Below are 21,483 nucleotides of genomic sequence, written 5' to 3' on the forward strand. Positions count from 1 at the left end.
AATACATGACACATATCTGTGTAGCTCAATTTAATGTGCCTGGTTAGACAAGCACAAGTGTTCAAGTGCAGTACATTTGCAGTATGTAGATATTTGTGTTACAGGACATATTTAGAAGCTCATAGGGGTGTATGAAATCTTTCTGATAGATCATCAAGATGTGTAGAATACTTCTTGGAAAAAAATCTGCATTTTTTAAGATCATCAGGTTGGTCAAGCTACAACTAAACAAAAGCATATTTAGGTATTCAAAGTTACTGAATGATGATATCTATTCCTCAATGAAGAATCTATAATTCTTTATTAAAATTGTAATCTTTTAAAATTTTAATTTCAAATCTTTCCTGTATACAGTACTATTAATCATACTCGTGTTGTAGCAGCAATTAATTTTGTGTGCTTTTCATCATTTAGAGATTTTAAAAGTACACTTGACTGAGTTACAAATAAGGCCTCCACAGATGAGAAATGTTCCACTTGTATCATGTGGTTCTGGTTTGAAGATTTCTCGTGAAGGGAGGAGGGAGCTATTTTTTCTTTTGCCAATAAAAATAGATCACATCTATTTTTGGACTCTGGACACAATCTACTTTTTTAATTCTCAGAGAGTGACTATGATTCGCTGAATATATTTCCGAAGTTTGAGCTTCAACAGCATAAAGATACTGTCCAGCTCCTCAGCTGGGGGAAATCAGCGTAACATCCATGGTCTTTGATAAGCTGACCTTTCCGATGCTTTGATTTTCCTTTGCTTTTCTTGCCTTTCTGGAGTAGTTTGAGACTATGAATCCATGAATGTCTGCATTATTTGTGGACCAACTCATTTGTTACTGATTTTTGTTTCTTTTTTTTTTTCATGGGACAACATAACATAGGATCTAAGCATTGGTTTGCTTTTATATAGTAAATCTGATCAAGGCACTACAAATGTACTCTATGCAAACAAACTCCTATAAATCACAAAGCAGGATTTAATCTGTGTCTTCCTTTAGCTTTTTTCTACCGTTATAGTGTAGGTGTGCTTATCTCCTATGTGCTTCAATCATGTGGTATCTATTTCCATATTTAAACATGAAGTTATTAGGTTTTTTGTTTGTTTGTTTTTTCATATAAATGGACTAGGTGCATAAATTCTTATATCTAAACTAGTTGACCTAAGCTGTGTACTGAGGTTACAAGAAATGTCCGAGTTTGCCATGTGTTGGAGCTACAGCCAAGCCTTAGCAACGTGTGTGTGTGTGTCTTTGGGTGTGAGTGGATGTATACATGCACACGCGTGTTTTAGAATCAGACACTTTCTTTAGGCACTGATATCACATTCTGTTATGGGGAAGCAACAAGTTCAATTGTGTCTTTACGCAACAAATACTTCATTTTGGAGAAATTTCAATAATAATCACCAATTGATTATCAGGCAACACTTTAAATGAATGAAGCCTCACCAGAGGATTTGAAGGTTTTGGTAAGTCCACATCAGTTTGGAAATCTACCCAATTTATTACAGTCTCACAAGAATTTTACTCATCTTGTGTAAAAGAAAGCTTAAATACTATTGACAAAAGATTGTAGCATGGTTTTCTATTGTGTTTGTACAGTTCTGTTTTATGAATTGGCATCTTGGGGTATAGATACTGCTCTAAATACGTTCCTAATTATCCTCTTTTATTTCTGTTCCCAGTTCCACATAAAATCTTTTCATTAGCTTGTTTGGGGTGGGGTGGGAGCGGGAGGTTGTCCCAGGTTTCTATTTTGTCACATGTTGTCATATAAAATAAAAATGATGTAAGGTAATACATAGATACCTTTGATAAGTTAATACTAAATCATTCAAATTCTCAGTTTTCTGCACAGGCTGCTAGAGGAATAGATTTAATGGATCTACGTAGAACAGCTTTTCTATATTGCTTATATGTTCTCATCTGGCAGAGCATTGCATCATTTAGAAAAAGCCCTGTGTTGTGGGTAGACCTTGTTTACTGCAGAGATACTGCTTTGTAGGAATGAGTACTTTGATTGTGGGGGAGTCTATGTGTATCTTCTGTATAAGTGTTTCTTTATATATTTTGAGACACAACGCCTAAGAATACAGTACAGGATATGATAATGCAAAATATAGAAAAAAACATTTGATTACCATTTGTATTTTTAATCTCATTTCAGGAGAATGCCAAAACCAAACTTCAGCAGTCATATCCATCTGTATTATTCCTCATGACAGTATAAAATAGTGAGACAGTTCCACAAACTAGATTAAGAATCATAGTTTATATTGCAGCATAAAATTGCTGAAATTGTGTAGAAATATGTATTGCGGATCATAAATTAATGCAAAAACTCCAAGCTATTTTTTTTTCACTTTGTCTGTTTAAGCTACTGGGCAAATTGTTGCATGAATAAATATATTTTGTTCCTCTGAAACTGTGTAATATTAAATGCTGTGTTGTTGGCATAAAATATAAGTTGATCAGACAGACAAAGATTATTATTCTGACAACAGCATACACAAGGGTATCATTGTACATTGAATTTCAGTGTGTAATATGGTATAAATCTTCATGAGATGCTCAACTTTTATTGGCTGCACAGAAGGTGCTTTTCCTTATTAAATATGGGAGATGGTCCCAGGGGATTTTTTTTTAAATATCTTTATCCATTTTTTTCTTCTAGTCTCTGGGCCCTGGAAGGCTGACAGATACGCTTGACTACAGGCACAGTCGTGCTTTAGCACTCAAGCCCCTGTAATGTTTTACCTTGGCAGAAACTATCAAATCCTACACAAACTCCACCTTTCCCATTCCATAAATGGATGTGTGTGAGCTCCATCTACATCCTGTAGGACAAAAAATAGCTTAATTCTGCAAAACATTACCAATGAAGCACTAAAATGATAGCTGCTTGGATTCTTAACTTCTCTTGTTCCTTGCTGTCATTGACTTACCAGGGCATGGGGACACTGCCAGGCACCCTCACTGCTGTGCCCTGCACAAAATGAAGGAGCAAGGGCACAAAGTAAGATGCCCTCTTCTTGAATTTAAACTATTTGGATTATTTTGCTGGCCAAAGCCAGTATACTATCTCTTTATTAAACATAAGTAATTGGGAGATTGGGAGAGTGCTGTAAATAGATAAAAATTGCTTCCTAAGGTGGTCAACCTAGTCCAGCTTTACACAGAGTATTAGCAGTACCATGCCAATTACCAAAGTGCCCAGCTGACAAACTGAAGTTTAAAATTAAACATTGTGCATGGGCAAATCCAATGCAAAAGCTTTTGTAACAGAAAGCATGCTAGATTGTTAGGCCAAACTGAGCGTTCTGAGGATGTAGTACAAACCGGAACACTGTGCTCCAGTTAATACTGAATAAAATACCAATGGATTCACTGGCATTGAAACAGTAGAGCCATCCTATGTGAAAACCTTAGTTACTCAACTACAGCGTGATGGTTTTGCTTACACTGAGTCAGTGGAGATCTTAAAAGCAGTGAATTTTATGTTATCTTACTTCTTCCACCTTCATTAGTCAGGTACGTACTAATCAATTAGGAAGACTGTAGACAAAGAGATGTACTTCATTCTGAATTGATGAAATGGACATTCCTCCACAGATTTGTATGTTAAATGGAACAAGCCACTTATTTAATCTCTTTTTCTCCATTTGTAAATGGGAACAAGGTAGAGCACCAATGTGATGGTTGTTGAAGACACACGCACGTCTATATTTTATATATGCATACATACACGTCTCATTATCCCAGAGTGGCTAAGGTCACTGGTGAGGAAGGTAGAGCTCAGACCTGACACGTGTGTCCTTTCTTTAGGTCAGACAAATTCAGGGCTCACTGCTAGAATGCCAAATATTTAACTACTTTTTTTTTTTTTCAAAATTATTGTAATTCATTATGAAAAGTTGTCAGTTGTGATATTTCAGACCCTTTTAGAGCCCATATGAAAAGAATTGCCAATAAAACTCAGATGTACTTTTTTTTTTTTTTACAATTAATAACATCAAAGTCTGACCAGCTGCCTAAAATCTTTTTTTATCCAGGTACTTTCTGTTATAGCTTTATAGCTTGATGCACTTAAAATTTTAGGCTATACCAGTATTTTTTATATCAGTACTAACTATAAAATCTATATGCATCGCATTTATAGCATAAATTAGGACTGTGGAATTATTGTTACAGGACACATTATTAGTGTTGTTTCTGTGCTACTGGTTTGTGTATTACTGCATTGAGAAAGAGTAGCAGTTCTAGGAAGGATGAAAAAACACTTTTTTTACCATCTAAAGGGCTAAGAAACTGCATATATCGTTTTCAAAATTAGTTATCACATATAAAGTTAAATTGGGTACAGCTAAATAATAAAAGTAAGTGCATTTTTAGGTGCTCTTCAAATGAGGTCATGGTGTTTATGAATTTCCAAGTATTACTCTGGGCTTCAGAAACTCCAGTGGCAATCCATGGAGCAATGGTGAGAAATGTCTCTCATGCACACACATACTCGTAGTCAATTTAAAAAATGCACAAAACATAACTTGAAAGCCAAATCACATTTATGGTTCACAAAGTATTTTTAAAAATGTGTATGAATGGATATTGATGTGTGAAAACTATTCTGAGGAGGAAATGGTAAACTATTGTGTTAATTTATAGTGCATATAACTTATTTATCATTAGTTACACCTAATTTTAACCTCATTCAGCTGCCCATCCTCATCAGCTTTTAGGCAAGTCAGTTTACACCATTTCTTTATTCTTTGCCAGCACCTCTACACATCGCTCCCAATATTATCATTATCTTTTTATTTATTTGCAGTTTATTCATACTGATTTTCTGCTTCCGAAGTTTTTATAATCTGAAATTGCAGACCAGAAATGCAACTGCATCTGCAGGCTCCTCCCCATAAACAGTAACAGTCCTGTGGAAAGGGTGGACTTTGAATGTCACCTGTTTCTGGCAATTACAGCTGCCGGAGCCTAAGACACTGCCCTTTTTTAAAAACAGATTTTCAGTAACAGTACTGCCTTCTCTGAATTTTCTTTCTCTGCTTGGATTTCTGAAAACCCTTTAGGTTGGCCTCACTGCACGTATTTGTTGTACGCTCTGTACCCCGCGGGAAGGACTGGACAGCCAGCAGACATCGTGAGAACTGAGGGGTAGCATTTCTTGTGCAAACACTGATCCAACTAGAACACTTCAAAAATTTGATCCAGGAGGAGAAATGATCACTGAGGCTGCTCTCCTTCAGGGTGTCTGTAACTCAGAATAATAGCTCTTGAGTTATTAGCTGGTTTTGTTTGGCATTCATCTTCTGAACTTACTGCCAAAGGCATAGAGGCAGAAGAAAGCATAATACCACATCGATAAATACATGTCATTTCCCCTCCCCAGAATTGTATAAAATGGAAAGGCATAATTGGAATGTTAGTAAATATAATGGATCAGAATTTGTTTATTTATTTTTTCCCAGATTGAACCTTTGCAACATCAGATTTCAAACTGAAGTGAATGACTTTCATGTCTGATTTATAAAACTTTCACATGAAGAATGTACAGTGGAAACAAAATAAATGCTTATTTGGCCGTAATTTTTCAGTTGTGAGAACTGATCAGATTAGGAAAAAAAACAGATGAGAAAGCAAGCTATGCCTGCAAACAGAACGAGTTTGTCATCTTGTGAACTGTGCATCTTCCATTGGCCAGTGGGTGGGATGGGGAGGCCCATGGGGTCTCGTGTGACTCGTGCATTCCTCTTATGTCCCCTTTGCCACCACGGTGTTTGTGGCTTTTAGCTTGTTCTTTTATCTCGTCTGCAAAACTTGAGCACGGGGCAGCGCAAAGAAAAAGGTACTGAGCAGCAGGGTTACTGTGCATAGCAATAATGTCTCTAAGGTAAATTTCAGATGGTAAAGCAATTCACACTAAAACATTGCTTCCAGTTTCTATTCAGTGTTCCTGTTTTTCTCTGGTGGGAAAAAGATCTAAGATTTAAATTTTATGTTCATTATTCTTTTTGTCTCTGAGCTAGCATCTTTATCAAACACTCAGATCTGACAGAGGCTTGGTGAATAGCTGGGAGATTTGGACTGGAAGGCTTTTCTGCCGCCCTTCCCCCATACATTAAATCATAGCGATGTGCCTTTATTTTATCCTTTTGATGAAATTAAAACCAGAATTAAGGGTATATTCAACTTTTTTCAATTCACAATGCAGTGTGTGATAAACCATAGTTAAACAAGAGCAATTAGTAAATGATTTTGCTATTTAGAAGATCGTTTGCCAAATATGTTACCACACTCTTTTTCCATAACTGTATTTTCCAATATCAATTAGGAAATGGCCATAAAGATTCCCAGCTACTGTTCATGAAAGCTTAATGTACAGAGCTATGATAGTTGCACTGAGATAATGCATACAAATAGGGATGGCAGAAGAGAAGACTCGCCATATCGGGTGAAACCAAAGGGCATCTCCCCTGGAATATGACAAAGGAGAAGTAGGATCAACTCTGCATCAAGGCTATGTATGTCTGAGCCTAGAAATCCATGAGGACATTTAAGCCAAAGGCTGTATCTGTGTGCTTAATCACCCTAGACAGCTTTTGCCTTTTTTTTTTTTTTTCCTTGCTTGAATTTGTGGAATCACTCTGATTGGATGCAGGCTATCAATAGCTCTCCATCAGAGGTCCCACAGCAGAAAGGATTGCTTCCTTCTATTGCTCTACGCTGATACCCGATACTTTCACTTGATGGTGCTCATTTCTTGTATTAAATGCCAAATACTAATTTTCTGGTCACTTTCTTTGTGGCATTAATGATTAAATGGACCTCTTTCTCTCAAAGGAGCTGACCACAGTTGCCCTTATTTTCCTGGATTCACTTTATGGCCAAAAGCATGGGATGGCGATTTCCTTCAGTCCTGGAGATAAATGATGCTTTCTGGAGGCAGAGCACTGAGGGTGAGGGCTTTCTGCTTTTCCATCCTGTTTCCACAGCCGTGCAACAGAGAATTTGCTCATAGCAATGCCAGAAGCTTTGGGCTGAGGGTCTGGAATTTACAGAACCAACTGCTTGAAAAATTTCAGGGAAGGTTCTGGTTGTGAAATGCCTGATCTTGGTGGGGAAGACCTTGACCTCCTTAGATTTAATTAAAAAGAGGAGGCTTAAAAGCAAGGGATCCTCTGTGGTGCTTCCAAGAGTCCAACAGCAGCTTATCACTGCGTTAGAGTTCATAAGAAATAAGCACTAAATTGTGCAAACTTCAGATCTAGTGCCCTATTGGAGGTGAAGTAAGTCTCAGAAGTGAAAAGAGTATTTTACAAAAAGAAACAAAAGTAACCTCAAACAATAGTGTCACCAAAGAACAACTACCAAGATATGTGTGTATCCATGAAAATGACTCCTGGAGTCTTTCCAAAATCACTTCTGGCTCTGTGTAAATCAGGGAGATGTATGCTTATGCCCATGAATTGTTTAACTGTAGAAATGTCTTTTTCTCCTATATAACAGATGCACAAAGGGAATGGGAATGTTTTATAACTTAGGCTTTTAAATAATAAATAAATGGCTTACATTCTCAGCTTGAGAAGTCTTGATGTTTTGCGTAATGTATAATACTGAAGTATACAAATATTTTTTAGGAAGAATTATTTTCCCTTTTTAAAAGGAATATAAAACCTCAAAACTAAGACAAAACATCACAGTCTGTTTCTAAATACTTTGCATCTTAATATGGTTGAAGTTCAGGCAGTAAGTAATTTCTGAGTTTTTCCCTTGAGCTGCGTAGTTCTTTTCATATGTAATTATTCTCTGAGTGCATTAGATAATGCTATGGTTCCCACAGCTGTATACACATCTATAAATCATTAATGAGGCAGTTAACTGAAACAAAACTATAAAAGATTTGCATTACCCGGCAGAACCCAGCCTTAATTGACTTCCAGTTATTTACAATTAATTTTTCCATTTGGAATAATGATTGCGAGTAACTTCGTTGATTTTTTATTTTTTATTTATTTTTTTTTATTACTCAGGAATTAGATGCTGACTATTCATCAAAAGTTTTTACAACAGGACCCTGTCAATGGACAGTAATGATCTTGAGATAATCTTGTTGTTATGCACACGTATACACTTACCCCCCACAACTGGCAGAGGAGCCGGGGGTGGGAGCCGGGGGGGTGTAGTAAAATGGGGACAGGAGTAAGTGCAAACTTTTTTTTTTTTTTTAAAACACGTAACTAAGTTTACCAACAATCACCTTCCTTTTCTAATTACAGCATCTAGCTGAAAACCAGCACAATTAATAGAGCTGGCTACAGCTCTAGATAGAATAAACTGTGTGCATGAGGACTGAGTAAATATTTCTATATTTCTATTTTATAAGACTATAAGATAGACGTTAAGTGATAAATAATGCAAAAGCTGTTAAGTAAATATTAATCCATTATGCCATTTAAAAGATTACTTTTACAGAAATACAGCACACAAAGTAAATCCTTGTTAGCGTGTCATTATTTGAGCAAGTCACAGGCACTGAGGCTGTGAGATGGACCCTGGACGTACACAACTAAAGATCTGCTCTCTCTGCCACGTAAGCATAACTCTCATTGACATTAATGGGCTGGGGATGTGTACATCAGGAAGGGATGTCATGTTCAAATTCCTAATAAAACTTAAGCCCAAAAGAGCCAGAGCCCATTTGCAGCAGCTGATGTTATCTTCATTATCTTTCAATCTTTAATTTTCAAAATGCTTAAGCAGTTAGATCCCATCAGTAGTAACTGCTGGTCATTTCTCTCTTTCTAAATCATAGCTGTAAAACCTGACGTGTCGAGGTGCACTCCACTGAAACTGCTGTCCTTGGAAAACAGTCCTTCTCTGAGACTTCAGCAAGTAATACCTCTTTTCCCCTCGCTACTCTTACTGGGTACCAGATGTATAAATAGCTGTTTGGGCCTGTTTCTCTCCCCCCGACTCGCACTTCCATTTGTGAAAATTGAGTAGGTGGGCTGAGCAGAGCGAGGAACTGAAATCAGCATAGTGGGCACAGAAAGGGGCAGCTGTGATGAGCATTAGGAGCTTTGACTTCTCTGTAGGTTTTGTAGACCAAAAGACGCACACTGGTAAATATGGGAGAGTTTAATTCTGATTGACAGTAAAGCTGGCAGCTGCTTTCTTCACCTTATCAATAGGTGCCAGCGAAAGGCCACTACAATTGATCTCAAAAATGTGGGCCCCGTGACAATCAAACACTCGTAACCTTGAAAATCTTGCAATCTAGTGCTGAAGTAATTTTTTTCCCAGGTTATGTTCCGCTGGATTATGTTACGATGTGTAATGTAAAGTAACGTGACAAGACTAGACATGGGTCATTCAGTCTGTCAGTAATTCAGAGCTCGGCAAATTGGCCCTCCCTCTTCACCAGTCCATGAACTTCACAGATACTTAACTTATTCATGCTACACTAGCTACCACATTATTTTAGCTGGAAAAGCCACTGCGATGTGCAAAATCTGAGACGCTTTTCTTTTTGAGATTGGGCTGGTACCAGATGAGCAAACGGTGTTATTTTCATTAAGCTATCACATCCTGTCAACACAGCATTGGCAATTACATTTCAAATAATCGCATAGTTGACAAATGTATAGCATCATTTAGACTATCATCCTTTGAATGTGTTCATGATCTTTCTTTCTGGGCTTGATTTCCTGGGATAGGGAAGGGTTTTAAATTCTTTTTAAAAACATAGATCTCCTTTAACTTTTTATGCTCATACATGATATTGCTGACATCTCCCCCCCCCCCCCCCCCCAACTATTTTAATAATTCTAGAACTGAGAAGTCCACCACATTCCAGAAGGTATTAAACTGATCCATCCCTTTCTCACGTGGATTCTGAACAGAGTGTATTTCTACCTAATCCCAAAAGAGTGTAAGAGAGATACCAAGGCTTTAGGGTTTCTTGGAGGTTTTCTTTGAAGAAGCCACAGATAATTTCAGCTAAAACAGAACTTTCATTTGTTGAAAATTTGTTTATTTAAAAAACTATTAACAATCAAAAATATGCAATTTACTTACCAGCTCTGTTAGAAATCAAGAGTCCTAGTCCTGCAGTGTTTCTCATCACTATAGCAGACTTCTCATTTTTCTGTGACTCCTTGCAATATTATGAGCATGGCCTGGTTTTGATTTGGTTTCAGAGCCAGTGTCTGTGAATCAGCTCTGTGAATTAAACACAACTGCTTTTCTTTTTTTTTTCTTTTTTTTTTTTTTTCAAATTAATGTGAGCAGAACATAATAAATATTAGAAGAAATACAGAAGTACAGTAAGGGTGTGAGGAATTCATTTGTTCCTTTGGAATGTAATCTCGTTATTAAACTACCAGGAAAAATCTATGAAAGGAATCAGTGATTTTTCCACTGCTTTGCACATTGTAGAGTCATTTCAACATGTGTAATATGGGTGTCAAATGCTAATAAATCAGCTGTCAAATGCTATCAAATACTTGCACAGGTGTAAATGATCACATAAAATGCAAAGTACTGATCTGACACCAAAAATGTCTGATTACCATTCCTGTCTTCATCGGTTCTATAGAACTATTAAAAAAACAAAACAAAACAAACAACAAAAAAAACAGTCCAGTCAGGACAACAGGACAATCGGGAGTTTAGATAAGTTACTAGCTTTTCTTTTTTTTTTTTTTTTGTCTGTTTTCCTACTTTTAGATTTTTTTCCCTATCTGACATCAAGGGAGACAATGCAGCAATTTAAATGGCAATGCTTTGGACTGGTCTACTAAGAAAAACATTGTGTTTTGTAATAGTAAGAATGATAAAACATTTTTTCCTGCCAAAACCTCTCTGTAAGTGCCCCAGCATCATCAACTGATGGCAGCACAGCTCTGGGAATAAACAGACTTCAACTAATGGCAGGAATCAACAGGGGAAACATGAAACAGGTATTTCCTCCTCATACACAGTGAAACAAGGTTAAAGTTCATTCTTTGTTTCTGTTTATTCTTTCTTCTCAACAAACTCATCATTTCATGAAAAAAAAACAAAAAACAAAAAAAAAACAACAGAAAAAGAAGATTTCCTTTGTATTTGGCCACTTTGGTGGGAGTGGGGGGCACGCTGATTTTCGGCCTGTGGCCTTTCAGTCCTAAGACCAAGGTTTCAGGCCAAGGCCAGGTGCTGCAATGAGACCGGCGCGGGCTCTGCAGGCTGCCTGTGTGCAGCCCCCGATGCCGGGTGGGCAGCGTGCTTCAGTCCCCGGCAGTGCGTGTGATACCATGGCATGGGTGCATGCGTAACAAGCAACGTGCCGTGTTTACGATATTTATTATGAAGGAACTGTAATGCAGACTTCATTAGGAAGAAACCTTGTGTTCACCCAACAATTCAAAATGACTAAGTTTCCACACATTGTCTTATTTCAGACCTTTAAGAAAACTAAATATGTGTACATCAGTTAGGCTGGCTGGAGGACAGAATGCGAAATTAGAGATTGGCTGGTTTTGTATAGCTCAAAATGAACTTGCAACTTCTCTAGGTATTTTGTCTCCACCATCCCTCTGATCAACCCAAGTTATTCCCAAATATTGGGCGTTTGCTCTATTATTGGGACCAGCAGGCATATGCATGGCCTTATCCAACCCAGCTTGTTTTTTAACATTTCACATTTTAAGATAATGACCTTAAACATTGTTTCTTCATAGAGCTGGATTTGTCTTAGAGGTAAGATCTGCAATTAGCTGGGCAGGTACACTCACCACAGAGAGCACACCAGCAAGCTGTGAAGTCCATTATAACTTTGAAACAGCATGAAGAGCAATTTCTATTTCAGGGACAGCAAAAACTTTTCCTTTTCCCACAACTAGCCCCTCTTGTAGACAACCAAAGCAAAGAGCTGTTATATACTGAAAGGGATCCACTACTCAGTGAATACATATTTTGGCGTCACTTTTGTGCAACTGATGCATGTATTTTCAAAGAAAGCGCCAAATGTCTTTCTAAAAAGTTAAAGTACTATAAAAGATTTTTATTTTTTTTTTGGTATTTGGTATCAGTTATCATAAGAGCATTTTAATATATGGTTCTGTGTTCATGTTCATAAGTTTGGATTATGTCAGCAGTCACATAATGAAGATATAGTAAAATCTTACTGTATTGTTGAATGGAATTCAGAATAATAGTACTTCTTTATTTTAAAAAATGAGCTCCAATAAGATTTTTTTCCCTTCCTTAGATTACCACACTCCAATTTTCATGCAAAAGATGATCTATTAAGAACAGTGTTAGCTGGCAAAAAGAAGCAGAAGTGGATGATATAATACAAAGGGAACAAGTTGCAGTGTTTGTGCTGTGCTGACACTGAATTTGTTCATTTCAATTGATTTTTTGAGGTACAAGCGTAAAAGTATAGCGATTCATGTCATCTATAGATTCAGAATTTTAAAAAATACTTGTTTTTCCTCTCCTTTTGTCCCAACTTCCAACAGTCAAAGATGCCCTTATTTGCAGACAGAACTAATGTCAAAATTTTTCTGAACAGTGATTTTTTACAAGGCCCTAAACATTTGTGGTGCATATAACAAATAATTACAGCACATGGCCTGGCTTTAAAAAAATAAATGGCAAAACACCCTGCAAATCCCTTTCCCTCTCCATGCCTCCCCGTGGCAGCAGGGGACAGGAGCACGGGCAGGATGCTGCGGTGCGGCGGCAGGAAGCAGCAGTGGGAGAGCAGCGGGAAGCCCGGGGGTCAGGACTGCTGCCAGAGGTAACGGAGCTCCAGCCCGGGGCCAGCGGGACTGGGTGCACGCCCGTGGAGCCCAGAGCCCAGACACACAACAACGGTTGTGGAGCTCGGCTGAGGCTATGAAGGAAACGTGTAACAATTTGGGTTAGCCCACATTTTGTCATGTTACCAGAAATATTTTGTAAATAAATATATTAATGGGCCACTTACTTGTAGATAGCAATTACTTAAGCCAGCATTCAGCTTTTAATGCACTGCCAGGCATTTATAACGGAGAGCGTTCTCGCTGTGTAGTACTATAGATCCAGATTTTAAATTGAGATTGGTCACTATTGATTCCGTTAGTTTATTACGATAGCAGGCCGCATTACACAGGATTCATAAAATTGCTGAAATACATCGTCCATTAACTTGCCTGCATTTAGCCCAGATCACCTTGTGCCCAGCTACCACCACCTTCCTTGGCACGCCGCCATCTCGGAGGCAATCCCCGACCAAGGAGCTGCTTTGGAGGGAACCGCGGCAGCTGTGGATGCAGGGGGCAGCCCCTTGCCAGCTGGGTGTCCCCCGGCCTGTGCCCCACAGCCTCACCTGCTCTGCCCACAGCGCCAAGGGCATGGGCATGGCCACGGCCCAGGCTCCCCTCAGGCATTTGCAGAGTCTCTCTTGGCAATGCCCCTTGGGCTGCCAGGTCAGTGGCTGTAGCCAGCAGGGGCTGCTCAGCTCAAAGCGAGCTGGAGGGGTGAAGGCAGAATTCCCTGCTGCCCTGGGCATGCTCTGCCCCTGGCTGGAGGACGTGGTTCCCCCTGAACAGCCCCGCTCAGCTTGTTCCACTGCTTAAAAGACAGGATGAGCAAGGAGGGTGCTCACTGCAGCCAGATGTGAAATTAAGGCCATGAGAAATTTAAGCTGAACATCGCCTGCGTTTGCTGTTCTGTATCACCATGCAGCAATGAGCACTTGGGTAACAGCGTGCTGAAAACTGCACACGCTGGCTTGTACTGGACACAGAACCACCCCAGACAGGGAACGGTTACTTTCCTGCTCTTTGAAGCTTATATCTACACATAAAAGGTAATTAATTCTCCCCCAATCTTGTCAGAGTGAACAACCCCATCTCATTCCACCTTTTAATGACAAGAGAGACCTGGAAAATAGGACATGAAAGCAATTTCCTTCTTGCATCCCTTTTTGTGCTCAGTTGCAGTGCCTGGAACCAGCCAAAGCCTACACGGAGGTATTTTACACTACCTGAAGGACAAGAAGATACGTGCCGTGTCGGTCCCGTTCCCCAGACCTCTGCGTGTCCGGTGCAAAGGACGTTACAGAGCTGCAGCTTACGAGGGCTCGACGTGGCCTGATGGCAGGCTGGGAGCAGCTCCTCAGCTGTACGCAGCCTCACAGCAGCAACCACAGCCTGGGCAGGCTGCGCCAGGCCAAACACCGACGTGGAAGTCCTGGGGTCGGTGCAAGGCTCAGGTAGGGCCCTGTGCAGGAGGGCATCACTGGGAGTATTACCAAGGAGATGATAGGAAGTAAAATGAAAGAAAGAAAATTTGCAATCATCTCCACTTTTTTTTTAATGTAAAAAAGCTCAGAGTCTTGGTTTGTCAATATTTACCAGGGGCTACCTAATAAGGACTTAACAAGAGATTCAGTCTCTGAAGTTTATCAGTTCCCTAAATCTCATTTGCCAGTACTTTGACATTTAAAACTATTCTGGGAAGGGCAAATTAGAAATCAATGAAATCATCAACCCAGCATCAATGCAGCTTTAAGAAATGTAGATCAGCCACTCAGGGAAAAAAAAAAAATGCTAAAATTGCCTTTATGAAGACTAAAGAAAAATGCGAAAAATGCGAACAGTTCAAAGACTGAAAAATTTAATTACATTAAATCTTTCTAAAAAAAATGCAAGATAGTGGGAACTTGTCAAAGAGCTATCTTCAAAATCTGCAATTCCTCAGAGCAATACCAGTGTTCATTCAGTCAATCAATCAGAAACATTGCAGTATCCCAAGGACTGTTTTAAGTCCTTTTAAAAAAATATTGAAATAGGGCCTAACCCTCATCTCAGAGAATCCTGATGGAGTAGAAACTAAAATTAATAAGTAATCATAGAATTTAATTTCAGGTGCTGCAGCACACTCACTCATGAGCTTTTATTAAGAGTGTGGCAGCACTCACAGTTCGCAGCACTGTTTCTTCATATCATTCAATTTTTGGTCATTTAATCACTGGCAGTGTGATTAATGCAGTTATTAGAATGCTTGCAATACAACTAACAGGGAATAAACCATGTTTGTACATTGTGAGGTGTGGTGAACTAGTCTGATAATTAGCTTGATCACCTGTAAAATGGAGACCAGCATGTTTTCTTTAACTAATACCTAGTTAATCTAAAAGGTTTCTTTTAGCAAGGAAAAAGCAGATTATTTTCTTTCTGTTGTATTATTATATAATGGTTTGAAAGTACACTTCTAAAGTTAGGTAAAGTCTGTTAAATGAGACATACAGAAAAAAATAGTGATAAAAATAGAATTTTGAACAGTATACACATGTACAGTAGCATGCATATTTATAGGAAATACATTCCCCATAAAGCTATTTAAAGGTGTTTGTTCATTTGTTTTGCTTTAAGCAATAGTGATTTAATTCAGGGTATGTGCATATAAATATAAGCATGCACATATAAACTTGAGTTTATAAGTGTTGTGCCTTTGACCCATGAATGAGAGTAGAGAGTGACCAGGTGATTACTTAATTCCACTTGACTCAAACCAACTTTCAGTCACCTATTTTGAGAAAGGAATCATAGAATGTTCCAGTTAATTGCAAAGTTTGGAATTTGTAACATAAAATAATTAGGAAAATGTTTGATACCAACCCACCCTCTTTATTAAGTAATTTCTTCAAGTATTTTTAATAGTGCAAAATATTGTTTTGCATTAGTACAATAACTATGGGAATTCACAGTCAAAAAAAAATTCTTAAAAGATTTCCAAAGTCAAACAAAAAAATTTTAATACTGTATTTTTAGCAAGAACATTTTTAACAAAGAATGTGTACTTTAACTTAATATGGTACAACAGAGAAACCATACTTAAAAGTTTCCATTATCTAACACTCTACTGCATATTCATTTTTTCATCTTAAAAGACCAAAAGCCAAGCTGAACTGAGCATAAAAAAAGCATCAATTATAATCCTTGTATTACGTCAGCTATTAGGGTTTAGCTCACACTTTTGAATTGGTCATCTAATGAAAGGACAATTTTTACATCATTCTTTTAAAAAATGTACACACATTTCTTTTTAAAACGTAATATATATCGAGTATCTGCTTCAGTAAACAAAGCTTAATTTATAAACACAATCGAAACAGCTCCATGTTGAACAGTTTCAGTGATAAACTGGACTTGTATGATGTACAGCCAGTGAGGACCTTTGTGGCTTAAAATCATTGTGCCATTGCTATACAGTAATAGCTACCTCCTTAGGAAAAAACAAAAACAAAATAACAAAAAAGTTCTTTTTTTTGGGGGGGGGGGGGGGGGGGGGAATAATTCCTGTATGTGCTTAAAAATACTAAAACTCCTTTCTATCTCCGGGGACCTAAAAATGATCTGTTGCAACAGGCTTGGTTTGGTATGGTAAGCTTGTAAAAAGTCTCAATATTTCTTAATGACAATACGGCAGTTTTCGATGCAGCAACAGTAAATTGCTTGAAATTGTCCTTCAAGTTTCATGCTACAAATCCTGTTCTTCACACAGTACTGAAGGCATCAAAGGTTGGAAGGGACGTTTTTCATGAACTATATAGTCTTCAAATAGTGATCATTATACATTTTTCAACAATAGGTGTTTCCTTCAGTACATAATAGTAGGTTTGATGTATGTTCTGTTTTCTGGAGGAAAAAAAAAAAGAAGAAAAAAGGTCAATTACAGAGTTACACATTTTAGAATTATTCGAAACTTGGGTGGGGTTCCTTCATTTGTTTGTGGAAGGTTTTTGTTTGTTTGTTTGTTTTTCTTAAGGCAAATTATCAGATCTACAAGTGACATAAACGGAGTTTACGACAACGTTTTGCATTGGAGAAACAGGCACCTGCTGACAAAGTCTTGCAAAGCCTCGGTAAGTGAGGTTTGTGTTACACCGGCAAATGAGCCTGTCTCAGTGCACTGGCACGTCGGTCCCGATGGCACAGGTACAGGCACTCAGCTGGGCTGAACTTACAGTAGTTTCTTGCACCAATAAATATTTAAAGGGTTGTGTGACAGTAGTTTTCCAAGAACTGATGTCATCCTTATCCCTGCTTTGTGTGTGGCTCAGTAGCTGCCCCCGGGGCACTCCTGGGTGCCTCCCAGCCCCAAACCACCCGCTTCCAACAGTGCCAGCCAGCCGGCAGTTGCCGAGCAGAGGCTGCAGGTATTTTGATTTGCATTTCCCTCCTTTGTGACATTTGTTTTTGAACTGAGGGCAGGCTGCGTTGTATCACACGCCTCCGTAAGACAGAGTAACATGGCATCAGCTTTACAGCACGCTGTCATTACATGCGCAACCCCTTCTAGAGAACTGTGCATTAAAATAAAACTGCACTGTGTTAAAAAATGTAATAGAAGTAAATCAATATCTGCTTTTTGTAAAACTCTTCTTTCCTTCAGAAACTTATGCATTTCTTTTTAAATTATTTTTCTTTATTTAGGGAAATAAATAGAAAGCCACTTACTTCCTTTATCAAAATATTCCTCGTTATACTACCCATCAACTGTGATTTTTCACATTAAGAAATGTTATGCCCAGAGAAAAAATAAATATTAAAATGCCCACAGAAACTAAAGCTAACAAGAATCCATATTCTTGTTCATTATACAATGAATCACGAATTCACCCAGCTAAACCCACAAGTGCTGATCTTGAAGATGATAGCAAAATGATAATATTGAGAAGCATTTTGTATAATGTTGACATCTATCCCATTACTGTTTTACATATGCCAATACTGAACACTCATAAGGAAAGAACAAGTATTGACCTGCTAACTGACACTGATCCTTGGAGCAATCTCAAAGTTTGCCACATTTCAATTTCAAAATGCATTTCAGCTATAATATGAGTGATTTATCATTTAGCAGTAGCTGTCAAAGTAACCTCCTAGATAAAACAAAAACATCTGGAACCATAAACAGAGGAGAGCAGTAGCTGAATTTTAATCCAAATCCGACATGTTCACTTCATTAGGAACAGGAAACAGCTAATTAGTAATTGAATGTTTCATGGTTTTAAGGAGGCTCAGACTCTCCAAACAGAGATGATTTAATATGTATTTTGGATGTAAACAAGAATAAAGATCGGAAGAGCCAGGGACAGAACATCTCCGAAGGAATGTTTGGGAGCCTGGGAACCTCCAAAGAAGTGACTAAAATTAGTTTCAGGCCTTTGGCTGATTAAAATTATTGTCTTAAGATTTACTGTTGCAAATATTAAAGCCTGGGGAGGGGGGTAAGCAGAAATACAAATATCGAACATTGTTGTGTTTTTGCTTTGTTTTGTTTTTCTTCTTCTGGTTATTAGGAAGTTGCACACAATTTTTTCCATAGCAGGCTATGGGTGATCTAGCCTACAGTAATGCTGTACTTCTAAAAAATATAAGGTAGCCACAGGCAAAATCTGCAGGTCAACATGTTTGCCCTCAAAAAGTCATAGAAATACTCTATCGGCAATCCAAAGGCTGAAATTCTGCTGAGTGTGCTTTCCTGTGAGTCAGTAACACACCAGTCCTGCATGCTGCACAGAAGCAGCCAAAGCATTACAGGCCCTGAGCATCTTCCGCCTGCAAGTCTACGCTCTTTGAGGGTCTGGGCTCAGGACCCAGATGCACAAAAGTGCCTTTTTGCCCAGCCACCTACAGTGGATGGGATCTAGAGGCATGCTTAGTGAAGCACTGCATGTAATACCAATGGACCTCAGCAGAAATTAGGTACGTAACTCACTATTTAAGTGTTCACTAGGCATCAGTTGCATTTTATACTGCTGTGTTTGATGCTTGATGTTTGTACAAGCAAGATGGTGATAGAGACCACATGTGTGTGTACATTTATGTTGTTCCTTTTGGTGACAAGGAGCCTCTGCAAAGATGAGGGGAGGGGTCCACATGTACATTCAAAGTAAGAGTGGATTTATTGGAAGTGGGATCAGTAAGGGAGGATAGGATGAAACTGCCTCTTTTCCTGCCTACAAACATTTTATATACGATATTTATATATTATAATATTTTATATTGTAATATATAAAATATTATATATTATAATATTTATATTTTATTTTATAATAAAAAAACAAGTTTCACAACCATGAAATCATCTTTCATCTAAGGGAGCAAACTCACAATTGTTAAAAAGCCCTACATCTTTATTAAGCCACGTGAAATGATACATAAAGTGATAGGATTTAAAATACAACTCTTTGTGATTCTTTCCTCCAATAATTTACAAATACTTTGAGTATTTAATCTCTGCCAAATACAGTATATTTGGAGACTGAAATTAATACAGATTCAGCTAGTTCTTCTCAAACATTTACAGGGAGGGGAAGATACGAAGCAGCTGATACAATACTCAGCTGGATGGCTGGATCAGCAAAACCACCTGTTGGTTATTGATCTTTATACACTTTAATAGTTACAGTTCATCAGGTTCAATTAGCTCATATATAGTTCATATAGTTCAATTAGCTCGAGGAACCTCCCATACAGCAGTTTTGTTTACTGCTGTCTGGCGTGGCCCCTTGTCTCTTTCTCTCTCCTGCATGCATGCACGCACCTCCCTTGCTGCCCCAAGTGATGGAAAGTCCTCCTGCCCCGGCCGTGTCTGGCATCTCACTTGTACTTGCTGACGAAGACGAAGGTACAGTGAGAGATTTGAATTTGTAAAGAAGCTATGGAGTATTTGGAGTAACATCGTTAACCTGGCTTATGATACCAAACCTGAAGCTTAAAAATTAGCTAAAACCAAAGTTAAATGTTTTCTAATATATATATACATATATATAGATAGATAGATAAATTGTTGATGTTTTATAATATTTTATTTTTAAACTTATTCCTCCAACTAAGGTAAGAAGTGGTCATTGAGGTTACTGTAGGTTACTATTTAAACTCTGGAACAAGTTTCAGTTTTTCATTCCTACTCCCTTTATTTCTTAAGGAAAGTTCAATCTGTAACAGTTGTAAGAGAGAAGGCAAATGCCAGTGCTCAAGCCACACAGATATTAATGATTAGTAAACAGAAAGTACATAGTTAAATATTTCCCTTTTTATAAGGCTCTCAACTATTTGCCGGAAATAAAAATACATTTTTGTTGCTGTGCAATAAACTTAACTCTATAGCAGTAACAACGTCATGCAGCAACCACCAATGAGGAATTAAAGTATTAGGAACATCCGTGCTACCACTTATACATGAATGACAATGTGGTGTTGTCAAATTCATCTTTTTGAAGATTATTCACCATCTCCTCATTGTAGCTGACTGCATGCTACATACCATTTTATGGCATTTTACTGTATTATATAGCAAAGATTTGAATAAATCTGTGTGCAATAAATGTATTCTTTTATTAGGTTTATCCCTTAATCAAATATTCATTTATGTGAGCTTCATTCTATTAAAAAATGAAATTATACAAAGGTGAGCAAAAGTGTAGATTTACAGTAGTTTAAAGCCTAATCTCATTCTCTAGGGGTAATATTGACAATATAAAAACTGTATAAATGATATTCCCTAACACTAAAATATGCTTATGAGCCCCCTGTGCATGTTATACTGCTTTACAACCTACAGTGAAATGCATGACTGGCTTAATAAGCAAGACATTTAGAAAGGATTTTTTTTCCACTTCACAATGTATAACACGAGTAAAGATCTCACCATCTCCCTGTACGCCAGAGCCTGTGTTAATAATTGTAATTCCCCTCAGGATGAGGTTGTCTTCCCTGAGTTGTTAGTCCAGAGTGTACATGCATCTCTTGCACTTTCTTTTAGTAACAATATCAACATTTGTCTCTTTCTGTGAAGGTTTTAATGTCTGTATAACAGGACAAATCCAAAGCAATAATTGCCGTCTCCCTATTTATTCACATCTTTCTTCTCTTCTCTTCTCAGATTATTTTTTCCCCTTGCTCTCAGGACAATCTGCATTCATCTTTGAATTTTCTGAATGCTTGTAAGGCTTTGTCTGTATTATCGTTAAGTTAGTAATTCAGCTGTATTTCCATAAAAGTACTTCAAAACAAAATTTCCATGTGTACCCGCACAACTTGCGTAAAGAAATGTGGCCTGGTAGTGTTGGTGTGGAAATCCAGGCCAGGAAGGGGAGCAGCGAGGTAGCCAGCTTGCTGTGATTAAACAACACAGCTAAAATTTGGGATTGTTCAGATAATTTTAGCATACTGCAAATTGGAGGAAAAGTCATTGGATGAAGGAAATTCACGGTCTGCTCCATAATGAGAGAAGGATAAATGTGTTGTATCAGTAATTATAAATTATTCATGCTACGTAAGAAACAAAACCCAGCGCTACGTGTTGCTGAGAATATGGGTTGCAGAGATGAACTAATAAACTCAAAATCCCACTTTGCCAATTTAGACCAAGAAGGAGTGGGGAGAGCTGCTAAAATAAAGGTTAGGTGGAACTGAGACGTGGTTGTGTTTCTTCA

At 38.0% G+C, this 21,483-nt stretch overlaps 2 protein-coding genes across 8 annotated transcripts in view; one reads left to right on the forward strand and one right to left on the reverse strand.

The window, feature by feature from the left end:
- The window catches only part of LOC310880977 (uncharacterized protein), a 1,343,899-nt gene extending 1,337,090 nt beyond the window's left edge, over positions 1–6,809 (forward strand). The window contains exons 37-38 of the mRNA XM_083797545.1: positions 5,075–5,145; positions 5,474–6,809. Coding sequence (XP_083653671.1) covers positions 5,075–5,145; positions 5,474–5,506 — 104 coding nt within the window. The 3' untranslated portion in view covers positions 5,507–6,809. The remainder of the gene's footprint in view (positions 1–5,074; positions 5,146–5,473) is intronic.
- An 8,834-nt stretch (positions 6,810–15,643) lies between these two features.
- Positions 15,644–21,483, reverse strand: part of DACH2 (dachshund family transcription factor 2) — a 289,478-nt gene continuing 283,638 nt past the window's right edge. For all 7 annotated transcript variants that reach the window (XM_083797536.1, XM_083797535.1, XM_083797538.1 and 4 more), the window contains one exon: positions 15,644–16,675. In XM_083797536.1, the coding sequence (XP_083653662.1) occupies positions 16,638–16,675 (38 nt within the window). In that variant the 3' untranslated portion in view covers positions 15,644–16,637. The remainder of the gene's footprint in view (positions 16,676–21,483) is intronic.

Source organism: Anser anser, assembly GCF_964211835.1.
Source record: "Anser anser genome assembly, chromosome: 13".
Lineage (NCBI taxonomy): Eukaryota > Metazoa > Chordata > Aves > Anseriformes > Anatidae > Anser > Anser anser.